Raw genomic sequence first — 23,979 nt, 5'->3', positions numbered from 1 at the left:
CCTAACCCGCGTGCCTAACCCGCAGCATGCCCGCAGGGCGCCTGCCTGCAGCCCTGCCTGCCCCACGCATGTGTCCTGCCCCTAAACCTCTAATCTGCCCCGTGCCCGGGCACGGCCCCGTCACCGCCGCCCTGCGTGGTTTGCTCGCCCGCTGCAGCACAGGCGGGCACGGCCCCGGGGAAGGGGGGCTGCACGCGGGGGTGTCTGGAGTGCCCTCCACCTCGCCAGGAGTTGGCCTGCGGAGGTGGGGAGGGCTGGGGTGCCCTCGGCAGGGGAAGCTAGCATGCAAGGGGCAGCGTCTGGGATGCATCACCCCAGCTCAGGGCGACGCCAGCACCCTGCGCTTTCCCGGCCCCGAAGACGGAGCGAGCCGGGAGCTTTCCCAGCGCCCACGTCTGGGGCCGCCTGCGACGCGGTCGTGCCGGCACGGCGTCTCCTGAGCGTGAGGGCCCTGTTGGTTGCGAGAGGATCTATAACAGCTAATGATAAATGTAATAGCGTGTAACAGTGATAGAGGGCCACTGGAGCCTTGTTGTCACACACAATTAATATCCCCCGCAGCTCCGGCTCCGTTTGTTTGCTCCCTGGCGATTTGGAACCCGGTTAACTAATGGCACGCGCGCCCGGACATAAATTGTGTTTGACGGCAGGTTTAATTCCGACGATTTAAAATCTCGGAGGCCCCCAGAGTTTGTTTATGGGGCTCGTGGCTTTGCGAGGGCAATCGCCGCCGCGCCAGGCAGTGCGGAGGCGGCTGCGTGAGCCAGCGCTGCTCCTTGCTGCGAGTGTAACCAGGAGGATTCGCATGCAGGGGCTCACCGCGCTCCCCCGGCAGCCTCGGGCTGGGCGGATAAAGCGCTCGTTTAAGAGCGTGTTATACGGCCGTTCCCAGGCGCGCGTGCCGTCGCAGCCGCCTCCCGGAGCTCCCCGGAGACTCCCCCTGCCCCGGCGGCCTGCGAGGGCTGCGGGGAGCCGGGCGCCGAGGGAGAAGAATAACGCTTCGATTTCCTTATAGATACAGTTGTTATTGCCATCGCCCTAATGAAAGCAGTAAACAGTTATGTATTAGCAGAGATTTATACACAAGTGCTTTTAATGCAGGGGAATGGATTTTGCAGGGCGCGCGGCACCTTCTTGCTCGAGGCAATCAATACGGTTAGGAACGGCGGCTGTAAATTACCGGGCGGAAGCCAGATAGGGCAGCTTTTATGCGTGCATATCAATCAGGCGGCGCTATCGCCGCGGAGGGGCTCGCCCGGTGCCGTAAATCTGCCTGGCGCGCTCGTGCGCCCGCTCGCTGGAGCCGTGCCCGCTCCGGCGGCTAAATGCCCATTAACGTGGGCCGGAGGATGGAGGCCCGTGGAACGAGGCCGTGGAGAGCCCTCTCCGCTCACGGCAGCGTTGCTGTTGCTGGGCTCTGGCTCCTTCTCCCTCCCCTCCCCCATCGTGATTTATTCGGGGCCGCGATGCTGCATGGCAGCGCCAGCGAGCTTACGCTGCGGGGAGGGAAGCCGGCGCCTCGGCAGCCACGGCTGTGCTGGGCTCACGGAGGAGGGGGTGGTGCTGAGCTCCGGAGCCGGGCCACGTCCTACGTGACTCCAGCTGGACCGAGCTACCCAGGGTGCAGGATGCCGGCCTGTGCCCCTGGCAGCCCAGGTGCTGCTGTTCGTAGCCGCCGAATCTCTGCACACATCTGCCCTGTGCCAACCCCACCAGGCCCTGCCCGCGCGCAGCTGCCTCCCCTGCCGGGAGTGAAGGATTAGGACCCCTTCCACCAGCTGCCCCTGGCAGCAAAGGTGGTCGTTGCCCTCTGGGCATGGTGGGGGCAGAGGGCTGCAGCCCAGCCAGCCGCCCTCGGTGGAGGCTGGCAGGGCTGGGCTCGCTGCTACCGGGCACTGAGCATCCTTCCTTTCTCCCTGCCCCTCGTCTTCCTCCTCCTTGCAGCGAGGGTGACTCGGACGTGGATTCAGAGCTCGAGGACCGCGTGGACGGGGTCAAGTCCTGGCTCTCCAAGAACAAGGGCTCGTCTAAGGCGGTCTCAGACGACGGCAGCTTGAAGAGCTCCAGGTGGGCATGGGGCTGCGGGGGGCGGGGGATGACTCCTGCCCTGGTATGGAGGCAGCCCTGGGTGTGGGGGCAGCGGGCATGAGGGAGTTACAGCTCACGGGCATCTGCGGGGGGTCGGCCTCCGAGTCCATGCTGTGCCGGGCCGGGGTCTTCATTGCAGGGGGCATCCCTCCGTGGTCCAAGGCACAGCACACCATGGCACAAGCCCCGTACCCCCAGCGCACATGCAGCAGCGGGGAGGTGGAAGTGGCAGCCCACGGATGGCCCCTGTTTGGAGCCTGGAGGTCTCCGTCCCATTCCCGTGCTCCTGGCCGGCCCGCGAGTGGCCATGGGGACCCGCGTGTGCCAGCTGTAGGATGCCTGCAGCCAGTGCCCGGTGCTAACGAGCCAGTGTGCACTTAACGACATGGCAGACGCCCAAGCCGGCTGCGGCAGGGCCCCCCGGGTCCATCAGCAGGGTGGCACGGGCGGCGGTGGCTTTCCCAGCCTGGCACGGGCGGTGTGACCGGGAGCGGGGTGGCGCGGCGCGGCGCGGCGCGCATCCTCGCAGGGAACGCCTGCCTGATGAGCGCAGATTGGTTTCATACAAAGCCAATTTCCTGCTCTGGCTTCAAGAGTCCCAGGGGCCCCCGCCCACCCCCGCCCCCCGCTGCCGCCGCCGCCGGGCGAGGGAGAGATCGGAGGCTGCTGCTCTTAATTGGTTTAATTTATTCCGCGGCGCCGATGTAAAACGTTTGGTTATTGGAGATGATTCCACCCTCTGCGCGGGCGGGAGGGAAGCGCGGCGGCTCCAGGTAGCTGACAACGGAGTAAATTGACCGCGACGCTGCCGCGGGGAGCCGAGCCGACGGGCCGGAACGACGCCCGCGGTTTGCGCCGCGTTTGCACAAACCTGTTTCCCTCTGATGCAAATGATTTGGGTCCCGCGCTGGCGGGCGGGCACGGTGCCCTCCCCTCCGCACCCCCTGCCACCCTCGTGCCCCCGGCTCACGCTCTCTCTGTCTCTCCCCCCGTGTCCGTGTGCCGCTTGTCTGTCGGTCGCTCCCCCTCAGGTCGGCCCCCAAGGAAGGCAAGGAGGACAAGGAGCCCAGCGAGGCCGGGGACAGGCCGGGCTCGGTCATGAGCTCCCTGAGCTACCGGAAACGGGGCAACCTGAAGGACTCGATCGGTGGCCAGGGGGACGAGGAGACGCTGTTCTCCACCCTGAGTGAGCGCCCGGCCTCCCCCGACCGGGCCTTCCGCAGGGCCAAGCGGCACTCGGTGGCCAGCGCCTCGGACGTGTCCTGGAAGAAACCCCAGGGCGACGAGGAGCCCGATGACCGCGGCTCCGTCATCTCCCAGGCCTTCTCGGAGGCCAGCAGCCGAGCCCGCAAGGGGCTGGAGAAGCGGTGGTCTGTCACCACGCCCGACTTCGACAAAGCCTCGGCCGTGTCTGCCCCGGTCAGCCGGACGCCCTCTTTCCGGCGTGGGCCGGAGGCCGATGAGGACGACGCTCGCTCTTCCCTGAGCTTCGCGCTCTCCAGCCCCGGCAGCTTGCGGCGCAGCATGTCCCGGCTGGACGAGCCGCTGGCGGGGGTCTCCGGTGCCCTCAGCCCTGCGCTGAGCCGCCGCTCGGAGCTGGGGCTGGAGCCGGCTCACGCGGGGAGCCGCGCGGACTCCAGGCTCTCCCTGGGCCGGAGCCGCTTGGACGAGTGGGACGAGGTGTCCAGCGTGGCGCCGAGCGAGTCCCGCTCGCTGTACAGCCAGCCCTCGCTCGGGCGCAGCTTCTCTGTGCCCCCGCGGCCCCGCACCGCCGCCTCCGACGAGCTGCCGCTGGGCGACGCAGACATCCGGCCCGTCGGCCACCGCACCTACCTGGACCCCGACCTGGAGGCCGCCATCAACGAGGTGCTCAGCTACAAGCCCATCAAGTTCAAGCGCTCCAGCCTGGACCCCGACTCGGACGAGGACGACGCCAAGAGCGTGCGGAGCAGCCGGAGCGCGGCGCAGGCCGAAGGCATGGAGCGTGCCACCGGCAGCCTGCGCCGCTCGGCCTCTGCCCTGGACTTCTCCAGGCCCCGCAGCAGCCGGAGCCGGCGGAGCAGCACCAGCAGCAGCAGCTCTGAAGACACCTCCTCTTCCTCGGAGCGCAAGAAGAAGAGCTCCAAGAAGCACGGCAAGAAGGCCAAGAAGAAGGGCAAGAAAAAGCAGCCGTCGTCGGGCTCAGGGTCGTCCTCCGACACCTCTTCCGGCTCCACCGTGTCCTACCGCAGCAGCTCCAGTGTCAAGAAGGGCCCCAAGAAGAAGGACCCTGACTCAGGCGGGGAGGGCACCGAGAAGTCGAGCAAGCAGCGGAAGAAGGAGGAGAAGCAGCGGCGCAAGCAGGTGGACAGCCTCATGATGAAGTACCTGTACCGGCCCGAGAGCGACTGAGCAGGTGCCCTGCAGAGTGCCGTGCCGTGCCGTGCCGTGCCGCGCAGCATGTGCGCGTGCCACTAACACCCCTTCCTCTCCGTGCCACCCCTAATCCACCCATGCCCCTCCACTGCATGCCCCTCTGGTCTGCTCCAGGCCATCCAGGGGCAGGAGCCGCTGAGCGGGCAGCTCCGCGCTCGCACCGGGCACGGGGACATTGATCCACCCCCCGGCTCCAGGGAGAGGGAAGCCTGTGCCCACGGCTAATGGGCTGTGCCATGCCTTAGCCACACTTGCAGGGCTCTCCAGGCCCAGAGCAGACCTTGCTGCATGTCCCCTGGAGTCCTCGGCCGCGGCTTCTCTTGTCCCTCTGAGCCCTGGGGTGCAGACAAGGGGCTGAGATGTGGGAGCTCAAGGCGACGACGCACGAAGGGCTGCCAGCTGTTTCCCGTCTGCCTGGCGGGGATTAGCGGCCATGGGGCGCGGGACACTGAGACACACTAATCCCTGCCCGGCCTTTCAGGAGCCGCTAAGGACGCAGCTGGATTTATTTCTGGTGAAGCTAGTGGCCTGCTCCCGGTGGAGGCAGGGATGAGCTGCTCCCAGGCAGGCTCATGTCGCCCTGCATCGGAGAGCCCGCAGCGAGGTGCAAGCTGCCTGGGAGTGGCAGAAGATGCCCCGCACCTGGCTGCGTGCCCTGCCAGCAGGATTATGCCCTTGGCCCTAGTGCCTTGCGTGCTCCCTGGGAGATTTTGGGCACCCCTAGCACGCAGCAGAGGCTGGCGGCGGGGCCGGCCCCTTGCATGTGCATCGGGGTTACTAACACGCACCCATTGCAGTGTGTGTGTGTATGTGTGTGCGAGTAACACAGGGCGGCAGAGTCCGTCGCAAGGGAAGCGCTGGGACTCTGCCCGGTGGCTTGCAGCAGCTCGGCGCTGCGAGGAGAGGCGCCGAGGCCAGGGCGTGGGTGGTCGCCTCCGGGCCCTGCCCCAGGCAGGCTTGTTGGTGGTGCAGCTTTGATCGCTGCCTGGGAAAGCCTTCAGTGTGCTGCAGGGCGGCTGCGCTGCTCCTGCTCCTGCTCCAGCCGCAGCTGCAGCCTGGCTCCCCTGGACGCGGGGCAGGCCGTGCACTGCCGGAGCAGAGCTGGTCTTGCCTGGGGCTGGGGTTTCCATCGGCACTGGGGGCAGGCAGGCATCGGTCACGTGGAGCCGGACTGGCACGGGGAAGCTGCTCGGGGGCTGTGGGACCTCTTGCCTGATGCTAGCACTGAAGGAGGGGCAGGTGTGCGCCTGTGTGATGGAAGTCAGAGGGCAGAAGCCCTGTTCCCTGCAGCTCGACGGGGCGTTGGCCCAGCGGGCACGAATCTGTGGCTGTATTTGAGTATGCAAAGGGTCTTTGAGTGCGTGGAGCCCCCGGCCGCCCCAACATGGGCGCTTGCGGGCAGCGACCTTGGCACACGGGTGTCTGTGGAGATGGCGTCCCAAATGCATCCGTTCTGATGCGTGGCACAGCCCGGCCACGGCACCTCATGCCTTGGGCAGCTTCTCCACGTGCAGATCACCGGTGCCAGGAGCCGACCCACAACTGGCGTTGAGGGCCTGGCGAGGGGCACTCCTGCCCCGCGGCGAGGTAGCAGGTGCTGACCCGGTGCCGGCGTAAGAGAGGCCTTTCCAGCGTGGCGTCCTGGGCGGCAGGGAGTGTGCGGATTGGGGCCAGGCCCGCCGCGCCAGCCCCTGCGACGCTCCCAGCTCCCGGCACTGCTAACCGTGTGTTTCTCTCTGCAGCCCCCCCGGGTCCCGGAGACCCTTTGCCTACGACAAGTCGGACGAGGAGCGAGACGCCTTCGAGAGCACGTCCAGGCCCCGGGCCTGCTCCCGGAGCTACCTGAGCGACAGCGACGCCGAGGGCCCGCCCGCCGACTCCTCAGCATAGCCCTCCCGGGAGGGCAGGGCTCCGGCACGGCCACGGCACGTCCACAGCCTCAACCGGCCGCTGCGTGGAACGGGGGGAACACGGAGCCGCGGGCAGCGCCACGCCGACCCCTCGGCCCTCCCGGGCAGCACGGCCCAGGGGCGCCCGGCCGCGGCCCCTCAGCAAGCGCCTTGCATGGGAAATGCTGCATTCGCCCCCCGGGCCACGGCCAGGATCTCTGCAGGGTGGAAAACGTCCCTCTTGAGAGCTCCCATCCTGCCCCTGCCCCTCCGGCCCCGCTGCCCTGCACCAGGCAGGATGCAATAACGGGGAGCTCAGCCCCGCCTGGGACTGGACTCCGGCTCAGGGGCGCTCAGGGGTCTTGCTCCTTGGGGTCCTGCCACATCCCCCCCATGGCCAGTGCAGCGGGGCCGCGTGGGTCTCGGGGCAGGGGCTGGGCTGGGCTCGGGGGGCCTTTTCCCCTCCACGCTGGCTGCCTTTCCATCTGACACCGTCACCCCTGGCTGCTCTCACCTCCCTCCTCGTTGAGCCAAAGACGGCGCCCAGCTCCCTGGCTCGCTGGGCGCTTTGTGCCCACGGGCAGAGGGCAGCAGCACTGTGCCTCTGGGGCCGTGTTGCACACACAGGTGCACACACACGCTCACATTGCTGCCGCCCTTTGCACGTGGGCCCAGTGCCTGGAGCCCGGCTTTCAGGGAGAGGGACGGGGGGTTGCTTTACTTTCTTCCCCAGCCGCTTGTGCCAGCACATGGGAATGTCACCCTGCCCCAGCCCACACATGCACACACATGTACCCATGCACGCACACACGCACATGCCCACGGGGCGGCGGAGAGCCCGCGCCGTGGCACCTCCTCACTTCTGGCACTCCTTTGCTGGCTGCGACGTCTCCGCGGCCACCCCCCGCCCGCCTCTGAACGAGCTGCCCGAATTCATGCCAAGGAAACATCCCAGCCCCCCCCTCAAGGACTCAACTACTGCCACGGGAGCCCGGGCCAGCCCTACCTGTACATCCCCCTCTGCTAATTTATGCCCGCCTGGCCCGGCCGCCGCGGGGTGGAGTCGCCCGGGCCCGGCGCTGTCTGTCTGTTTTGCACTAGTTCAGCTGTGCGTCTTTCCCTGTCCGGTTCTGTTAAATATTAAAATAAATGTCATTTATGGCTGGTGATGCCAGGTCTCACTCGTGGCACTGCGCCGGCTGGGGGAGCTGGAGCTGGCATGGCATGGTGCAGGGCCGGTGTGGTGCCGAGGGCCCTCCTGGAAGCAAGCACGTGGGAAATCGTGGCCACAAATCTCGTCTCGTTGGGAGCAGATGGCGCGTGCCGGCGCCGCGGGCTGGCCCACCTGCTTTCTGCTCCTCGCAGTCATCTGGAGAGAAGCGGCGCCGCATAAATAACCGTCTGCGAAGCAGCGCAGCGGGCGGGGAGCGCGGGGCTGCCTGTGTCTGCCACGTGCATGGCGGTGCACCCCTGCAGGGGCTTGGGCCTGGTTCGTGGCCGTCCCAGCCGTGGCCGGGGCACCAAGGCTGCCCTCCTGCAGCCATGGGGCACCTCCAAAGGCTGCACGCCTGTCCGGGCGGCCCTGGCGAGCCATGGGAGACAGCTGGCGGAGGTGGGGGTCCCGCACTCCTGCCCGTTCCACGGTGGGGTGCAGGGGGTGGCTCTGCCACCCATCCCGGGCCCAGGGTGGCTCCGAACAGACCCTGGGCAGCACCTGCAGACCCCGGCTCAGAGTCTGCAGGCCATGGGGACCCCCTGCCCTTGCTCACCAGGCTCGGCTTTGGCGGGCGAGCCCTGGCCATAGGTGATGGGGAGCCCCGGGCCGTGCCAGCCCCCCTGTGCCCACCGTGTTGCAGGCGGCCCCGGCCCCTGCTCACAGCAGCATTTGTGGAGCCGTCCCCAGAGCAGGCAGGCAGGAAAGTGCAAGGCAAGGCACATTTCTAGCCCACTCCTCGTGCTTGATTTATGGGCTGGTGCCTTGGCGGGGAAATGTGCTGAGCAGTCACTCTCCTCCGCAGCCAAGCAGCACCCGGAGGGGGCTGGGCTCTCCGGGCCCCCAGCCCAGCCTGGGAGGGGGTGCAGGGCCGACGCGAGGCTCCCCCAGCCGTGCCCCAGCCTGGGAGGGCTCCATGGCCATGGGGGGCTGAAATCGTCTCTGCATCCTAATGCACATGCAGATTGCTAGCTGCAGACGGGCACCCTCGGGCATGCAGCTCTTATCCACCTCTCACTGCCCGCTGGGCCCTACAGGGTGCTGTGCTGGGGGAGCCGCGGGCTCGTTAGTCTCATACACCCCAGCATCCTGATCTGTTAGCAGGCTCCCCGAGAGAGCAGCCACCGCGGCCGGGGGCTCAGGCTCAGCCAGCCCCCTGCGCCAGGCACGACTCCCTGGGTAGGAGCAGGGTGCCCGAGGCTGGCACTCGCACCCTGGCCAAAGGGTTGCCTGGCTCACGGGGGCCTGGGGGTCCCCCGGCTGCACTGGCCATGCAGGCATCGGTGGGCAGGGCCCCGATCCAGCGGCGTGCCCCGCAGCTGCCCAGGGAAGAGCTGGCTGTGAGCTCTCAAACAAATTGGGCAGCCGCAGCCCCGGGCACCGCCGCGCCAACGCCGCGCTAATGCGCTCTCATTAAGTGCAGGCGATCTAATGATAATGAAACGGCACATTTAACATTAAAACATTTCACTTGCTTCGACGCAGCATCTCTCCCTGCCAGGACGGCTCCGTCCTCGTGAGTCTGGCCACGCACTTTATTGAGGGTCTGGCGTGGACGCACCCCGCCACGGCAGACGGCAGTGCCGGGGAGGCGCCAGCTCCGGGTGCTGGCAGGGGACAGGGCTCGGGCTCCCTGCAGAGCCTGGAGCCAGCGCCAGCCCTGGGGTACCTGGTGCATCCCCCCAGCTCCATGCCCAGCACCGAGCACTCGGTATCTACCCAGGTGAAGCAGGGGGCTCAGCGCTGCGCCCGTCCCGGCCACAGCCCCTGGTTGTCCTGCTGCCCACCTGCCTAGGACACGGGCGCCGGAGTCGGCTGGGAGCCCCGGGGCTGGACGAGCAGGGAGCTGCCCGAGGTCCCGGTCCTAGACCAGGCCTGAGCATTGCATGACCCTGTGCCGGAGCCCTTTCCAGTGCCCCCCACCCCCTCACACACCCACCCACCCGCCTCGGGGAGCTCCCAGCCCCGCGGGCTGAGGCTCCAGGTCCCTGCCAGGGCCTGGAGCAGCCCCGGGGCCTGGACGGGGTTTGTTGCTCTTGGCACCTTTGCTCTGGGCCTGGCGCTGGTGGAGCGAGCTGGGCCCACGGCCCATCTGGAGCCCAGCCCGCCGTGCTGGATGTGTCCTGTGCTCCAGGCGGCTGCTCCGGCCGGCCCCGGATGCAGGCAGAGATAGGCAGGCAGGGGCAGTTTCACGTGGGCAGGCAGGGCTCCAGGGCAGCGTCGTCCTCCAGCTTCCCGTGGGGGCACCAGGTGTCTCGGGGCCTCCTCTGCGGGTCCCTGGGCTGGGCAGTGGCTCCTGGCGGTCCGTGAAGCCCTACAGGGCCGCCCGGCGCTGGCCGGGGAAGCGCTGGATCCGGAACGGCTCCGTGTCGCAGGACGGCGCCTGCCCCAGGCTCAGCTCGCACAGGACCTTCCCGACGACCGGCGCCAGCTTGAACCCGTGGCCTGCGCAGAGAGGAGGAGAGCGGAGACGCCAGAGGTGGGAATAGCCCCCCAGTGCCATTGGCTACCCCATGTGTCCTGCCCTCCCCCCTGCCCACAGTGTCCCAGGCACTGCCCCTGCCCTTGCCCGTAGGGGAGCCTGGAGCTGCTCTGCCCTGTGGCTGGGTGGAGTGGGTGGTGGTGGTCCCAGTGCCCGGCATGGGGACACATTTGGGGGTGTCCTGGAGCAGGGAAGGGGGTGCCTGGCCCAGGAGGGAGCTGTCTGTGCCCCTCAGGGTGCCCAGCTGTGGCACCCACCCCACTTACCTGAGAAGCCAGCTCCGATCACGATGTTGCTGAACTGGGGGTGCCGGTCCAGCACAAAGTCCTCATCCGGGGTGATCTGCAGGGTCCAGTGGGTCAAAGCAAGGGGGTTGCTGGGAGCCCGGACTCCTGGGTCCTATCCCAGCTCCGGCCGCCCTTGACCCTGGACTTGGGTCTGAGGGTGAGGTCTGTGCACGGGCCAGTGCCCACCTGAGCTGGGGGGAGCTGCCCGCGGCCTGCCCCTACCAGCGCCCCTTACCGTGTACATGCAGCTCTCCACCACCGCCGGCTCGGGCTCCAAGCCGGGCAGGTACTGGCCGACGAAGCTGCGCAGGATCTGGATGTCGGGCGGGGCCGAGCCCTCGGGCTCCCGGTCCCGCTCGTCGGGGTCCACGGGGCGGCCGTGGTGGTAGCAGACCTGGCGGCGAGCAGCGAGACATTCACATCACGGACAGCCCCAACTGAGTGTGTGCCACTAGCGGTGTGTTTGTGAGCACACATGTGCATGTGTGTGCTGCACTTGTGCACATGTGTGGGTCCCCTCTCCTGTGCATGTGCAGTGTGCCTCTGCACGTGTCCACATGTGTGTGTGCGTTCCCAGCCGTGCTCACCTTCACCATCCCCGGGTACTCGCTGGCCGGCAGCCCATAGATGTCGTGGGGCGTCTGGCTGGTGCTGAGGCTCAGGAAGCAGGGGAAGCCCGCGGGGCTCCCGTAGGTCCCGGGCACCTTCTCCTTCCAGTAGCACACGCTGACACGCAGGGGCTGGGGCAGGAGGGCGCAGCGGTTACTGGGGCAGGGGCGTCCCAGCTGCAAGCTCCCCGTGCTCCCAGCTGCAGCAGGTGAGGCAGACGCCCTCCACCCCAGGCACAGCAGGGCCACGTGCAACACACGTGCAGCCACGCGTGTGGCCAGGCTGCAGATGGGTGCTGGTGCAAGTAGCAGCCCGGCGACTCCCCCAGTGCAGCCCTGGCTGCCCGGGCACCGCTCTCACCTGGAGGGGCAGCTGCAGCCCCAGCAGGGCCAGAAGCTTGTTGGTCCATGGCCCGGCAGTGATCACCAGGCTCCCGGCCCGGTGCACCCCTGCGCTGGTTCTCACGGTCACCACGGGCCCTGGCTCGATGGCAACCACCTTCTCGCCATCCCGCAGGGCCCCGCCGGCCTGGAGGAACAGGTCCTGGACCAGGCACAGACCGGGGTTCAGCCCCTCACAGCCACCCCTTGTCCCAGGATGGGGCAGAGGGAGCCGAGGCCAGCCTTGCCCAGGGGTAACTCCCCCTGCCCCACCTGCACAGCCCGCAGTGCCTTGTCCGCGCGGAGCACGCCTGCGGTGGGCTCGAACACGGCCGTCTCCCCGCGGTACGCCCGCACGCCGGGGAAGCACCGGGGAAGCTCCTGCGCCGACAGCAGCTCTCCGGGCACGCGGTGCTGGGCCAGGCTCTGCAGGCAGGCCCCGAAGGCTGGGCTGCCCTCCGCCCCCAGCACCAGCAGCCCCGTCCGCCTGCGTGGGGGAGAGCAGAGCTGGGCATCACCCAGAGCAGCCTCCTGCCCGGGCCCGGGGGAGGAGGTCTGGAGCCTGCCCCCATTTCCTCTCGCCCGGGTTTCATCACAGAGGAGTGAAGCCCTTGCAAGCGGGGGGCTCGACCTCGCAGCATTTCAGGGCTGCCGCACCAGGACGGCTGGCCAACTGGGGGCTGCATGTGCACCGCTGCCCCGGGTGCCTCGCCTGGGGCCCATCTCCCAGCAGGGCAGGGTGTTCCCGGGGGCAGGGTACTGCCCGCTCCCATCCCAGGCTGCGTCCGAGAAGAGCAGTGTCACGACCCCTGCCCTCCCGCCGGGGCCCTGCCCAGGGCCAGGGAAAGACCCCAGGTGTCCTGGCCCCGGTCCCCAGAGCGGGTGATGCCCCCGGGGCCGAGGACAGCGGCTGTGGCCGTGGCCGTGCCAGGAGAGGCCGGCTCTGCCTTGCAGCTCTGCATGGCTCTGATCCCGGCCGGCCAGGCCCTGTGCCAGCAGCTGCGCTCCCAGGGACCCAGGTGTCCGGCTCTGCCCTCTGGACCGGGCAGACCAGCCCAGGGCTCAGCACCCGCCCCGGGCAAGGAGGGAGGCAGGGAGCCGGGCGGCCCATCCCCACCGCAAGGGCTGCCTCCTTGCGCCCGCCTGCCGAGATGGATAGCTCTATTAGCCATGACCCCAGTAGACGGAGAATCATTTCCATGCTTATTTCCTTAATGGCTCTTCCTTTATAGAGTCAAATAAATTACGCACTGTCCCAATCTGTCTTGTTCTGCCAGGCAGCGTGCCGCAGCTCCCAGCGGGGATCGGCGCGGGCTGGTGGGCCCGATCCTGCCCGGGGTCCAGCCCTTTCCAGGGGGCCCAGGCCAGCCGCGGGCAGGAGCTCAGGGCATGGAGGATGGGGGGGAGCCCGAGTCAGTGCCCTGGATGCTGATCCTCGGCTCCGGCTTCGGCTACAAATGAGCTCGGGGAGCCTGGGCCGGTCGTTCTGGAGGCCGTGTGGGCCGTCGGGGGCTGGGGCTGGCAGCATGGCACAGGCAATGGGCAGAGGTGGGCATGGCTGCACCCCTCGGGCACACCTCCAGGTGTGTCTGGGGACAGGTGAGGCCTCTGGCTTTGCCCCCTGCGGGGGTCTTCCAGCAGCAGCTTGGCCCAGGCTAGGGGCTGTCCTGCAGGTGAGCGGGCAAGGGGCTGCCCCAGTCACAGGGCAGGCCAGTGCCAGGCTGGGGGGCAGGATGCCACGGCACAGACCCCAAGCCCAAGGGGCAAGCGAGCCCCTTGATTGGAGGAGGCGACATTTGCATATCAGAAATGGGGTGGTTTGGTGTGTTTTCATTTAAAAAACTGAACAAAACCAGAGCCTGGGGTGGGCAGAGACCTGCGGGGCCAGGGAGGCCAGGCTGCCGGGCCCTCTGCCCGCCGGGCTGGAAAGCATCCTAGCACATGCAGGGGGTGCAGGGCACCCATCCATGGCCGTGGCTGGATGGGACCCCGGAGAGGGCGAAATGGCCCCAGCTTGACCGGCTGCTCCTGCCCCTGGGCGCGTCTGCTCTCACCTGTAGAGCTGGGTGCCCGCCTCTGCTTCCAGCTGCGCCCAGAGCCGGTAGCACTCGGGCATCATGCGGGCGTAGTGCGGCTGCGGGTAGGTGCTGCGGATGATGCGGCTCTGCCCGTGGGAGCTGCCCCGGGAATGAGGGAGGGGGAACTGCCGGCACAGAGGAGAGCAGCCTTAGTGGGCGGTGGGCCGGCGGGGAGTGGGGCAGGGGTCCCAACGTCCTCCCCCCTGCGAGTCCCAGCCTCTCCCTGCCGCGGGGCACCTGCCATCCAGCCTGGGCCCCGGGCCAGCTGCAGCGAGCGAGCCCCAGCTGCTGGGTTCGAGCCGCCCTCCTCTGGGAGCTCTGCCAAAGCCCCTGCATCAGCAGAGAGAGGGAGCCGCTTGTCCCCCCGAGACGGGCGCGGGACGTCAGGCACATGGCTCTAAGCCCTTTCACGGGGGTTGAGGAGCCTCCGAGCCTTGGCACGGCTCTGGGCCAGCTGGGAGCCCGCGGGGTTCGGCACCAGACCGGTCAGCTCCTGCTCCAGCTTCCCCCGGCCCGGAGCCTGTCCCGCTCGCGGGGGTCCCAGGCAGGGGGGTCCGGGGGGCTGGTACCTGCTCCAGCAGCAAGGCCCTCCTGCCCTGCTTGGCAAGGTGGTAGGCGGTGAAGGAGCCCTGGATCCCTGCGCCCACGACGATGGCATCGTACAGGGAGCTGCCGGCCGAGCTCGGAGCAGCCATGTTCAGGCCCTGGGCGCCGGGCCAAGGGGCGGGAGTGGGGCCAAGGTCCGGGCCAAAGTTAACCACTGGCTTGGCTGGTCCCCCCCTCTCTGGCCCCACGTGGCTCCGAGCACATGGGAGGCCCCGTGTCTGTGACCGTGGGGATGGAGGGGCCTGCTGCGGCACCCAGAGGGCACCCGCTGGGGCAAGGGAGCTGCAGCCACCCTCGGCCGCCAGCCTGCAGAGCAGCTTGATTTATTTTGGTCCTTCCCGGCATTAACATGCTGCGTTTGTAACCATCAGGGCAGCAGCAAGCAGCAGCTGGCGCAGGAGATGCCCAGCCCTGCGCTGCCCACCCGGGGCCCAGCCTGTGATTTATGGGCCCAGAGAGCATGAGGCCAAGGGATGGAGTTACTGCCAAGGGAGGAAAACCTCACCCACGCCCACGCAGGGGGCAACCCCAGGAGAGAGGGAGAGGAGCCAGGGCTGGAGGCGCTGCCCGTGGCATTGCTGCCTTTCCAGGACTCTGGGCTCCATCAAGCCCGGGTCTGGGGGCTCTGCCAGGGCGAGTGCTACCCCGCTGCCCGGCCCGGGGGGCTGTGGGCCTGCTGGGGTCACCCGCAGGCAGCTCCCCTGCGCGATCACCGCGCTGCAGCAGTGCCTTGCTGCTGCGCCCGTCATGACAGTGATTGCCTTTATTAGAGAAGGTAATGAACGCTGGAGGGGGCGAGATGACGGTGCCCTCGCCGCTGCGAAGTCGCTAATAAGATTCTGCACCGAGCGAGCGCGGGGAGCAGGGGGGGAAGCACATTAGGAGCTGGATAATGAGATAAGTGAAAGCCTGCGGGGAAGGCAATTTCTGCGGACGGCTTGCTGCGTGCCTGGGGGCATTGTCATTTGCCGCGTGCCCCCCGTTGGCATCGGGCCCCTGCCCCGGGGCTGGCAGGGGCAGGCAGAGCCCTTCCACCGTGCAGCCGGCTGGGCCCTTCCTCTCCCCATCCTGGAGAGGAGCAGGGCCCACGCGGCCCGAGCCCCTGGCTGGGGAGGCGGTGGCCCCCCGCCGGGCTGGGGAGGGGGCTCCAGAGCCATGCAGCCCCCGGCAGGCGGCCCTGCCCACGCGGCTCCCCGGGGACTCCGCGCTGTTTACACATCAACATCTTAATCAGGCGATGCGCGGCGTAATTGAGCTGGCGACGGCAGCGAGTGGCGCGGGTGCGGGGCTCGCTGTGCGCCGAGCAGCGGCTGAGGCTCATTTTCCAATTTGTCTCCAGAAACAGGCGCGGGTTTAATTGCCGGTGGAGGCGGGGGGCTCCCTCGCCCTCCGTGTGGCTGCAGCTGCGGCTCTGGGGGCCGCCCCGGGATCCCGCATCCCCCCGGAGGCTCTGGGCCTGCACGGCGCTGGGGTCAGCCTGCTCCTGGGCTGGGGGCAGTGGCAGGGGGAATAACCCCCTGGCCTCGCCCGACACCCCCCGCATCCACGCGGGCTGCAGGGCTTGCGCTCGTCTGTTTGCTGGAACCGAAGAGCTCATGAGCGATGCCCCGGTGCTGGCACCGCCAGCCGGCCCGGCACCCGCCCCATGCTGCCTCCAGCCACGTGCAGACCCACGGGCCTGGCACACGGAGGTGGCTGGCCCTCGGGCAGGGGGCCGAGGGGCTTTTACCCGCTGTGCCCCCCCACCGGCCAGGGGGTCGGGCATGGCGTTTGCTCGGGCACTTTGGTGGCAGGCAGCCGATCCGCTCCTAATGGCGCGCTGCCGGCCTCCCTTTCGTGCCTTTCATCTCCTTCCTGCCGCTTTGTAGCTGCGGGTATTTTTAGCCTGAGCACAGAGCAGCTATTGCTGCTTCTTTCCAGCCCCTCCAGGCAGGAGGGCAGGCCGCCAAGCACCGGCTTTGGGGGGCGGGCGCCGGCATCTCTGCTCTAGGTGGGTCTAGGCACCAGCTGGCAGGTGCCCAGGGCCGGCTCCTGCTGGGTGCTGGTGCAGGGGCAACCTGGGGCATGTGCCAGCAGCTGTGGAGGGGGCTGGAGGCAGCCCCTAGGCCCGGCCAAGCCTGGTGATGGGACGTGCCGGGGCAGCTCCCGGCCTGCTCTCTCTTCCTTGAGCCGCTCCAACCAGGGCTGGACCCAGGGCACGTGGGGCTCTGGGCAAAGCCTCCTTGACCTCAGCTTTCCGGGCACAGAACATCCCTTCTCTGGAGGCCAGGCAAAGACTTGGCCCTAGGGTGGTAGCACTCGCTGTCTGGGGCCCCCACCGGCCTCTGCCTTCTCCTGCAGGCAGGGAAATGGGCCCATCGCTGCCAGCAATGTTGCAAGGCTCCAAGCAGCTCCTGCCACCTGCTCCTGCCACCCAGGGGCCGGGGCACAGGAGGAGCCTGTGGCAGCTCCCGCTCACTTCGGGGGGCTCCTGCGGCGCTGCAGGTCGTTCCCTACCCCCGGCGCTGCCCGGTGCCGCTCTCAGTCCCTTCCGCAGCTGCGAGAGCCCATCCGTCTGCAGCTCACGGAGCCGTGCTGCCCGCCCCAAAGGAAACGGGCTTTTCCGCTGCCGTTTATTACATCCATAAAGTATTTTGTAGCCATTTTTCTCCCTGAGACAGCCGGTGATTTAGGGCCTTGCATGAGAGCCTGCTCCTGCGTCAGCGCCAGGCCCCTTCTCGAGGAAAGGATGAGGGGTCTGCAGCAGGCTGGTGCTGGAACTGGGGACTGCGGGGCGCAGGGGCCGTTGTGGGTTTTTCCCCCTTTTTTGATATCTATATAAAAACCCTGGTAGCGCCGAGACGCCTGTGTCTCACTGATGGGATGAATAATACATGCAAAGGATTCTGCAAACTGCGTTTGATCCCCGGAAAGCAGCAACTGGCAGCGTATTCCCCTGCCTGTGCCGCCGCGGCGCCCGCCCGGAGCTGCCAGCGCTTGGCTTCACCATTGATCTGAAGCGTGTGTATCTTTTCATTTGTGGCAGGAGAAAAGAAAAGCCAAGGAGGAGAAGCCCCATGGGGCAGGTCGGAGGTGGTCAGAGCCCAGGGGACGCTGCACGCTGGCGGGAGGGGACAGGAGAGGGGCTCGGGGTGTCCATCGCCAGCAGATGCATCGTTCAGGGAAGCAGGTGGGGATGATGCTCAGGAAGCCCTTGTCGCCAAGAAGGCCAACGGCTACGGGGCTGCATTGGTAGGAGCAGTGCCAGCAGATCGAGGGCAGTGATTTCCCCCTCTGTTCGGTATGGGGGAGGCCATGTCAGGAGTCCCGTGTCCAGCTGTGGGCCCCCACTGCAGAAAGGACATGGACAAGTTGGAGAGAGTCCAGCGGAGGGCAACGAACGTGGTTGGGGGGCTGGGGGACAGGATTTAGGAGGAGAGGCTGAAGGAACTGGGCTGATTTAGTTTGCAGAAGAGAAGACTGAGGTGGATTGAATAGCAGCTTCACCTCCCTACAGGGGGGCTGCACAGAGGATGGAGCTGGGCTGGTCTCAGTGGGGGCAGGCAACAGAAGGAGCAATGGGCTCCAGCTGCAGCGAGGGAAGTTGAGGTTGGATATTAGGAAACACTGTCTCCCGAGAAGAGTAGAAAAGCACTGGGACAGGTTACCCAGAGAGGTGGGAGTCTCCATCCTTGGAGGTATTTAAGACCTGGGTTGACAAACCTTGCCTGGGATGATGTAGTCGGGGCTGGTCCTGCTTGGAGCAGGGGTTGGACCTCCTGAGCTCCCTTCCCACCCTCATTTCCTCTGATCCTAGGATAAGCCTGTGTTGCAGCCTGGCCGGGCTGAGCTGGGAAGCCGCGGTTCTCCGGCAGCCACAAGGCCGAGCACATGCCGCCCGGGGCGGCTCCATCCACATGGGAGGCGGTGGGCAGCAGCTGTCTTGTCTCCCCTTGGGGGGAGCTCCCCCCACGCTTCCCCGCTCAGCTCCCACGGGTGCCACTGCCCTCTGTGCCCCTCCGAGGCTGGCGATGAAAGGCCCTTGCTGACCTGCCAGAGAGCCCGCACGGGCCTTTCCTCTCGGCTCCGAGCAGCTGCTCCCCTCGTCCTTCCCGGCTGGCGCGGCTCCCCCACTCTTCGCTGCGTCTCTGTGCCATGGAGCGCTGCCGCCAGGCCCCTGCACTGCTCAGGCAGGGCATCCCCGGGCAGCAGCACCCCGCTGCGGGCAGGCGCTGGTCAGCCCACCCTGGTGCCCTGGCCAGCTAGGCGGCTTGGCCTGGATCTCGTGCACTGACCCCAGCCTGTCTGCGGGTACCCGGCATCCATCCCCTTGCTCTGGAGGCACCGCCTGGCTCGGCAGCAGGGCCCTGGGGATGGGACATCCCCCCACTTGTGGAGCAAGGGACTGGCAGTCTCCGGTGCCCTAAGCAAGGACCAGCGCCGCGGTGGGGAGTCGCTCACTGGGCAGACTTTGTGCCCGGTCGGGTGTGAGCGCCAGGGACGTGCCGGGCACGGGGAACACGTGGCCGAGGGCTCTGGCTGCCAGGGAGAGACGCCGCGTGCGCCACGGCCGGGGCTCCCCCTCCACGGGCAGCTCTGGGACTTGGGTGCGAGCAGCCGGGACACGCGCACGCATGCACGCACACGCGTGCGGAGCCCCGTGTTTCTGGTTCCCTGACAGCTAATTAGAAGAATTAATTCGCTCTGGCTTTTGCGGTTTAAGAGACATTATTTACCGGTTAATTGTTGTTATTACAAAATGTTAAATATCATTATTTATTTCGCCGCCCCGCCTGCTAATCTCCCGGTAATGGATTAGGTAGCGCGGAGCCTTAATCACGTTTGTAAGCAAGGGGAAAGTCCCGAAGCATGACGGGGAGCGGGAGGCAATCGCAGCCCCCGGCGCCGGGTGCACAGCACGGGAGACACGGGGGGGCAGGGGCCAGATCCGGCTGGCCCGGGCGCTGGAGGAGCGACCCGAGCCCTTGCACGCACTGGGCTCTGCCCCATCAGGCGTAGGCAACCCACGGGACTCCCTGCGCCCCCTCTGCCAGGAGACTCGGGCGACGAGGGGCTCCGGGCTGTGCTGCTTGCTGGAGCTGGGCCTGCCGGGGCTTTGCTCCTCCGCCCGAGGCCGCCGGGCCAACGACGTGAGCTCTCCGCCGCATGCAGCTGGTTACCCCGACAATAGGCAAGCCTGTCCAATTACCGCAGCTGCCGCAGGCACGCACCGCTTCCACGGCTCCTCGCCGGCAATCTCCCGCTGTCACGCACCCGGCACCAGCCAGAGATTGATTGTCTCCCTGTCGGGCACGTCTCGGCTCCGAGGCCCGGGGAACTCCGTTGTCTGAGCCCCGCCAGCGCAGCAGCCCGGCTCCGACCCACCCGGTGCTCCCAGATCCGGCCAGCTGAGAAATGCTCTCTGTCCTGGTACCCGTGGGGCACGGGTGCATCCCACCCCACTGCCCAGCCCGTGCCCGGGGACCTCGGGCTGAGGCCGACGCTGCGCCTGGGGGCAGCTGTGGGCACGGGGAAGGGGTCGGGGACTAAAGGTGAGAGGGAGGCAGGGCTGGACCTCCCCCATCAGGGGAGCAGGAAGGCAATTGTCAGCCACCGCTTCTCTGGCTTAGTTAGTTTTGGAGGTGCAAGTGTCCCCTGCAAAGCCGGGGCAGGCCCAGGGCTGGGGCGGTGTGGCTTCATTTGGGCCAGGTGCCTTTGGTGCGGGGAGTCCTCCCCCAGTGCCTGGCGGGAGCTGAGGCTCTGAGCGGCATCTCCCTGGGAGCGGTCCACGACACGGCGCACCACGCAAGGAGCACCTCGGCCTCCCCCGCCTGCAACAGGCTCGCTCCGGCCGAGGGGCAAGGGCCGGGGCTGAGCTCCTGAGCTGCATGGCTTCGGCCCGCGGTGACCCAGGCAATCACCTGCTCTGCTCCAGCTGGCTGCAGCACCGGCTGGCGGTAAGGAATGAGCCACAATCTGCTTGGGGTTATGGATCCTGCTGCCAGCTCTCGCCCTGGACAAGGCCACACCAGGTGCCCACTCCGGCCGCCCCAGGAGCTTGGGCCCAAAAGATGTGCAGTGCAGGGGGGCAGGCGCTGGGCTGAGAGAGCTCAGGCCTGGGAGCCCTGCACGGGTGGCTGGGCCCCTGCTCCATGCTGGGCTCCTGGGCACAGGCTGCTGCAGCCGGGCCTCTGGAGGTGTGGTGGTGGTCTGGAGCCGGTGGGGGTTCCCATCGTGCAGGCATGAGGTTGGTGCAGGCTCCATCCTCCCCCCAGCTCTGTGCGACCTGCCTGGGTCCCAGCTGCCTACAAACACAGCCCTAGCCCCTGCCTGCCCTTGGGGAGCCAGGCCTCGACTCGCTAATCCTCCCCATGCCCGTTCTCCTGTCCCCCGAGCCACGGCAGCCTCAGCACCGGCCGCCTGCTGGCACCTGCTCTGCTGCTGATAAATTCGGAGCAGGAGAGAACAAGAAAGAGGAGACTGTAGGGAAAAAATATCCCCGGCCTCTCTTGTCCCCTGCATGGGCCTCTTGACCTGGGTTTAAATTAACTGCAGGCGAGTTTCATGGCTGCAAGAAATCGGCTTCCTAAAGAAGCCGCAAGGGTCAGGAGAGCCGTGCCATAAAAATGAAATACCGGCGGCGCTGGCTCAGCCAGATTGATGGGCCCGTGGCGCAGGGAAGGAGGGAGGGAGCGCGCCAGGGCAGGCGAGCTGCCTGCAGTCGTGTGTGCCAGTGCACAGGGTGCAAGGCGTGTGGGTATGCATGCGGGGGTGCCCAGGCGTGCCATGGTCTGCTGTGCTCTGGGTGATGTATGCAAAGCGCGTGCACTTGTGTGCGTGTGCACTTGCCATATGATGGTGTGGTCTGCATATGACAATGAAGTGTGTGTGTGTACTCAGTGTGTGTGCATGTGTAAGCAAATGTGCATGCACGCCATATGTTGGTGCAGGTCGTATATGATGACAGCGCGTGCAATGCGCACATGTGTGTGTATATGAGTGCCATGTGCTGGTGTGGTCTATGCCGATGAAGTGTGTACACTCAGTGTGTGTATGCGCATGCAGGTGCAATGTGCTGGTGTGGTCCATGTGTGCACTGTGTGTGAGGGCCATGTGCTGCTGTGCTCTGCATGTGATGACGAAGTGTGCACACTCTGTGAGTGTGCATGTGTGTGAGTGCTTTGTGCTGGTGTGCGTGTGCATGCAGTTCCCATTGGTGCCCGGCTACGAGCACATCTGGTACGTACGAGCAGGTCTGGTGTACTGAGCTGCCTGCCTCCTCTTGGAAGATTTCCGTCCAGGCCCAGCTCGCCCGTGACATCACTGCTGACCTGTGACATCACAGCCCTGCCGCGGTACCACCATGTTGTCCCACCCCGGGGATTTTGGCATATGCCAGGCAGCAGGGGGGAAGGGAAGGTCCCTGCTGCCGAGGGAGCGTGTGGCAAGCCAACCCTCTGCCTGAGCTCCCCGGGGCCCGGGCGCGGGCACCGCTGCCCAGCCTGCCCCTGCTCAGGGACATGCAGGGCGTTTTCTCCCTGCAGCTGCCTGCCCCTCCGGCTCCCGCGGGGATACACCACAGGCCGGCCGGGCCCTGCTGGGCTCCACGAAGACTTTGCAGTCGGAGCTGCACCATTTTCATGATGGTGCAAGAGGCAGGAGCGAGCCTGGGATCTGAGCTGGCTCCGCCGGGCCTAGAAGAGAGGAGCCAGCTCTACCCCAGTGAGGAGGGGCCATGCACCGTGCCCATGCGGCTATGAGCAGGCCCCAACGCCATGCTGGCAGAAACGACCACCCTGGGACACGAATGGTGCTGGGAGGCCGACCAGCCAGGGGCTTTCCCTCCCCCTCCCTGCATTCATTCTCTTGAACCCCGGCCAAGTGACCGCGGGGAGCTGGGCAGCGATGGAAGCCAGGCCGCGGGGGAAGGGGAGAGCAGCCACGTGAAGCAGTGCCGGGGCCCCCTCTGTGCCAGCCCAGGCTGGGCAGCGAGCCCAGACCCCGCTGCCAAGCAAGCCTGGAGGTGCCAGCCCCGCGCTGGCCATGCAAATGCGCCGCCTTTCTCCTTTCCTGCTGCCAACGCCTGGGGCTTGCAGCAGGAAGCGGGGCCGGGCCAAGGGGAGCAGGAGCGCATGGCAGCAAAGGGGGGAGCTCTCCAGCATGGGAGGGGCCCACCTCCGGCCTGGCACTGATAGCAGCATTGGCACCCGCAGCCTGCGGGCTCGTGGTGCAGCCAGCTCATGCCCGCTGGCGCCGGGAGCTGCGGCTCCGCTCGTTCCAGGCCCAGAGAGAGCTGCAGCCCTCGGCAGGCTGTGCCAGGGCACCAGGTCCCTCCGCTCCCCGCAGAGGAAAGTCCCCGATTTCTGCCGCATTTCTCCTTTTTCATTTGTGTCGGGAGCAGCAGAGGAAACAAGCCTCCACGCGGGGCTGGCGCTGCTGGCTCCATGCCGGCACCAGGCTTTTCTGCTAAGGGAGGCCAGTTTGTGGAGCCATTCTTTCCTCCCCGCCTGGAGATGGGGGGCCTCCTGGCCCCTGCACGCCAGGGTTAACCCTGCGCCGAGCCCCCCACCCTGCACAGGCAGGGAGAGCCGGAAAGCTCCGGCTAATGAGGCCGGGCTCAATAAGGAGCACAGGGGTTGTACCAGGAGCCTAATTAGAGAGGCTCCCTGGCAGACAGAAGCGGGAGGAAGGGAAGCAGCGGCAGCTGGGCTCAGGGGGGAGGGAGGCCCAGCCGATCCTCCAGGCCTGGAAGATGCCGGGTGCGGCCTAATTACGCTGGTGCAAGTCAGCGTGAGCCTCTGTGCTGCCCCCGCCTGCCCCCAGCTCCAGGACTCCTGGCTCCATTATCCCTGGCATCACGAGATGGGGTGCAGGTGGGGGGCTGCTTGTCCCCTGGCTCTTGAGCCTCTCGAGCCCATCTCCCCCCAGGTGCCATCAGGAGGGCAAGGAGATGGCTTTCCCTTCCTGGCCCTTGGATTTAGGCTCCTGGGGGGCTGGGGGCTCTGGCCACGCTATGCCTCGGCTGGGCTCCTACCCGGCTGCGCTGTGCCCAGGGCCGGGGGGCAAAGCCGGGGCCTCTGCAGGTAAACGGGGTGAGGCCGGGGGCACGGGCCTGATCCGGCAGGCTCTGCCCCGCTCGGGCCAGGGCAGGGGCCGCTCCCCGCCGGGCGAGTGTGGGCACAGGGCAGGGCATGGCTGTAATGCGCATTAGTGGCAGCTGCAGCCCGGATTGAGGTCAGGCAGGACTGGCTCGGCCTGGGGTGGGGGAGGGCGTTGCAGCCCAGCGGGAGAGGACAGGAGCGGGGCCCAGGGCCGGAGCAGGGCCCTGCCCACAGCCGGGAGCCCGCAGCAGCCCCATCCTCTGCCCCAGCCCCACCCGAGCCTCATCCGCAAGCCCAGCCCCAAGCCCTGCTTCCCAGCCTCTCTGCTCAGCCCCCATGATGCCCCGCAGCTGCTCTCTGCTCCCTCTGAGCCTGTCTCCTGGCCCTGACACGTCTCTGGCACCTGGGCCAGGTCCGCACCCATTGCAGCAGCTGCTTCTGACCTTGGAGACGAGCTTTATTCTCTGGTGCTGCTCAGTCCCTGCCCCCCGCCACTCCCCGCTCCCCGGCCTCTCAGCACCCTGCCCTGAGCCTCTGCTGGCAAGCGGTGATGTGCAGAGATGCGCAGCCGGCGGGTGGTGATGAGGGAAGGTCAGGGAAGTGTGTGCCTGCGTGTAGCGCTTCTTGCAGCTCATCCCCCCCCGACCAGGGACACCCAGGTGCTCTCCTGGCTTGGGGATTTGCTGTCGTGGCTGGAAGCTGAAGGGGTGCAATGCCAGGGCTGCTCAGGCCTCTTGGTTTTAACACACAGCAACGCTGATGCAGGCTCTGCAAGGGGGGCACCTGGCTCCATGCTTCCCAGCACAGCTCTGGTCAAGCTAGGCCAGGGCCTGATCCTGGTACGGCCAAGGC

General features: G+C 67.1%; 2 protein-coding genes across 13 annotated transcripts in view; one reads left to right on the top strand and one right to left on the bottom strand.

The window, feature by feature from the left end:
• MYO18A (myosin XVIIIA) overlaps positions 1-7,561 on the top strand; it is a 43,755-nt gene extending 36,194 nt beyond the window's left edge. For all 12 annotated transcript variants that reach the window (XM_059717425.1, XM_059717424.1, XM_059717423.1 and 9 more), the window contains 2 exons: positions 1,945-2,067; positions 6,246-7,561. In XM_059717425.1, the coding sequence (XP_059573408.1) occupies positions 1,945-2,067; positions 6,246-6,393 (271 nt within the window). In that variant the 3' untranslated portion in view covers positions 6,394-7,561. The remainder of the gene's footprint in view (positions 1-1,944; positions 2,068-6,245) is intronic.
• Positions 7,562-9,055: 1,494 nt separating this feature from the next.
• On the bottom strand, positions 9,056-14,163 carry PIPOX (pipecolic acid and sarcosine oxidase). Its single transcript, XM_059717242.1, has 8 exons — positions 14,011-14,163; positions 13,418-13,566; positions 11,637-11,850; positions 11,344-11,526; positions 10,962-11,114; positions 10,610-10,768; positions 10,354-10,429; positions 9,056-10,050 (listed from the first exon to the last, which is right to left on the bottom strand). Exons 1-8 carry the CDS (start codon positions 14,134-14,136, stop codon positions 9,920-9,922), a joined length of 1,191 nt encoding a protein of 396 aa, XP_059573225.1. The 5' UTR covers positions 14,137-14,163; the 3' UTR covers positions 9,056-9,919.
• Positions 14,164-23,979: the final 9,816 nt, after the last annotated feature.

This window comes from Alligator mississippiensis, chromosome 14 (genome assembly GCF_030867095.1).
Source record: "Alligator mississippiensis isolate rAllMis1 chromosome 14, rAllMis1, whole genome shotgun sequence".
Lineage (NCBI taxonomy): Eukaryota > Metazoa > Chordata > Crocodylia > Alligatoridae > Alligator > Alligator mississippiensis.
The sequence above is the reverse complement of the archived record's forward strand: the minus strand, read 5'-3'. Positions and strand labels throughout refer to the sequence as shown.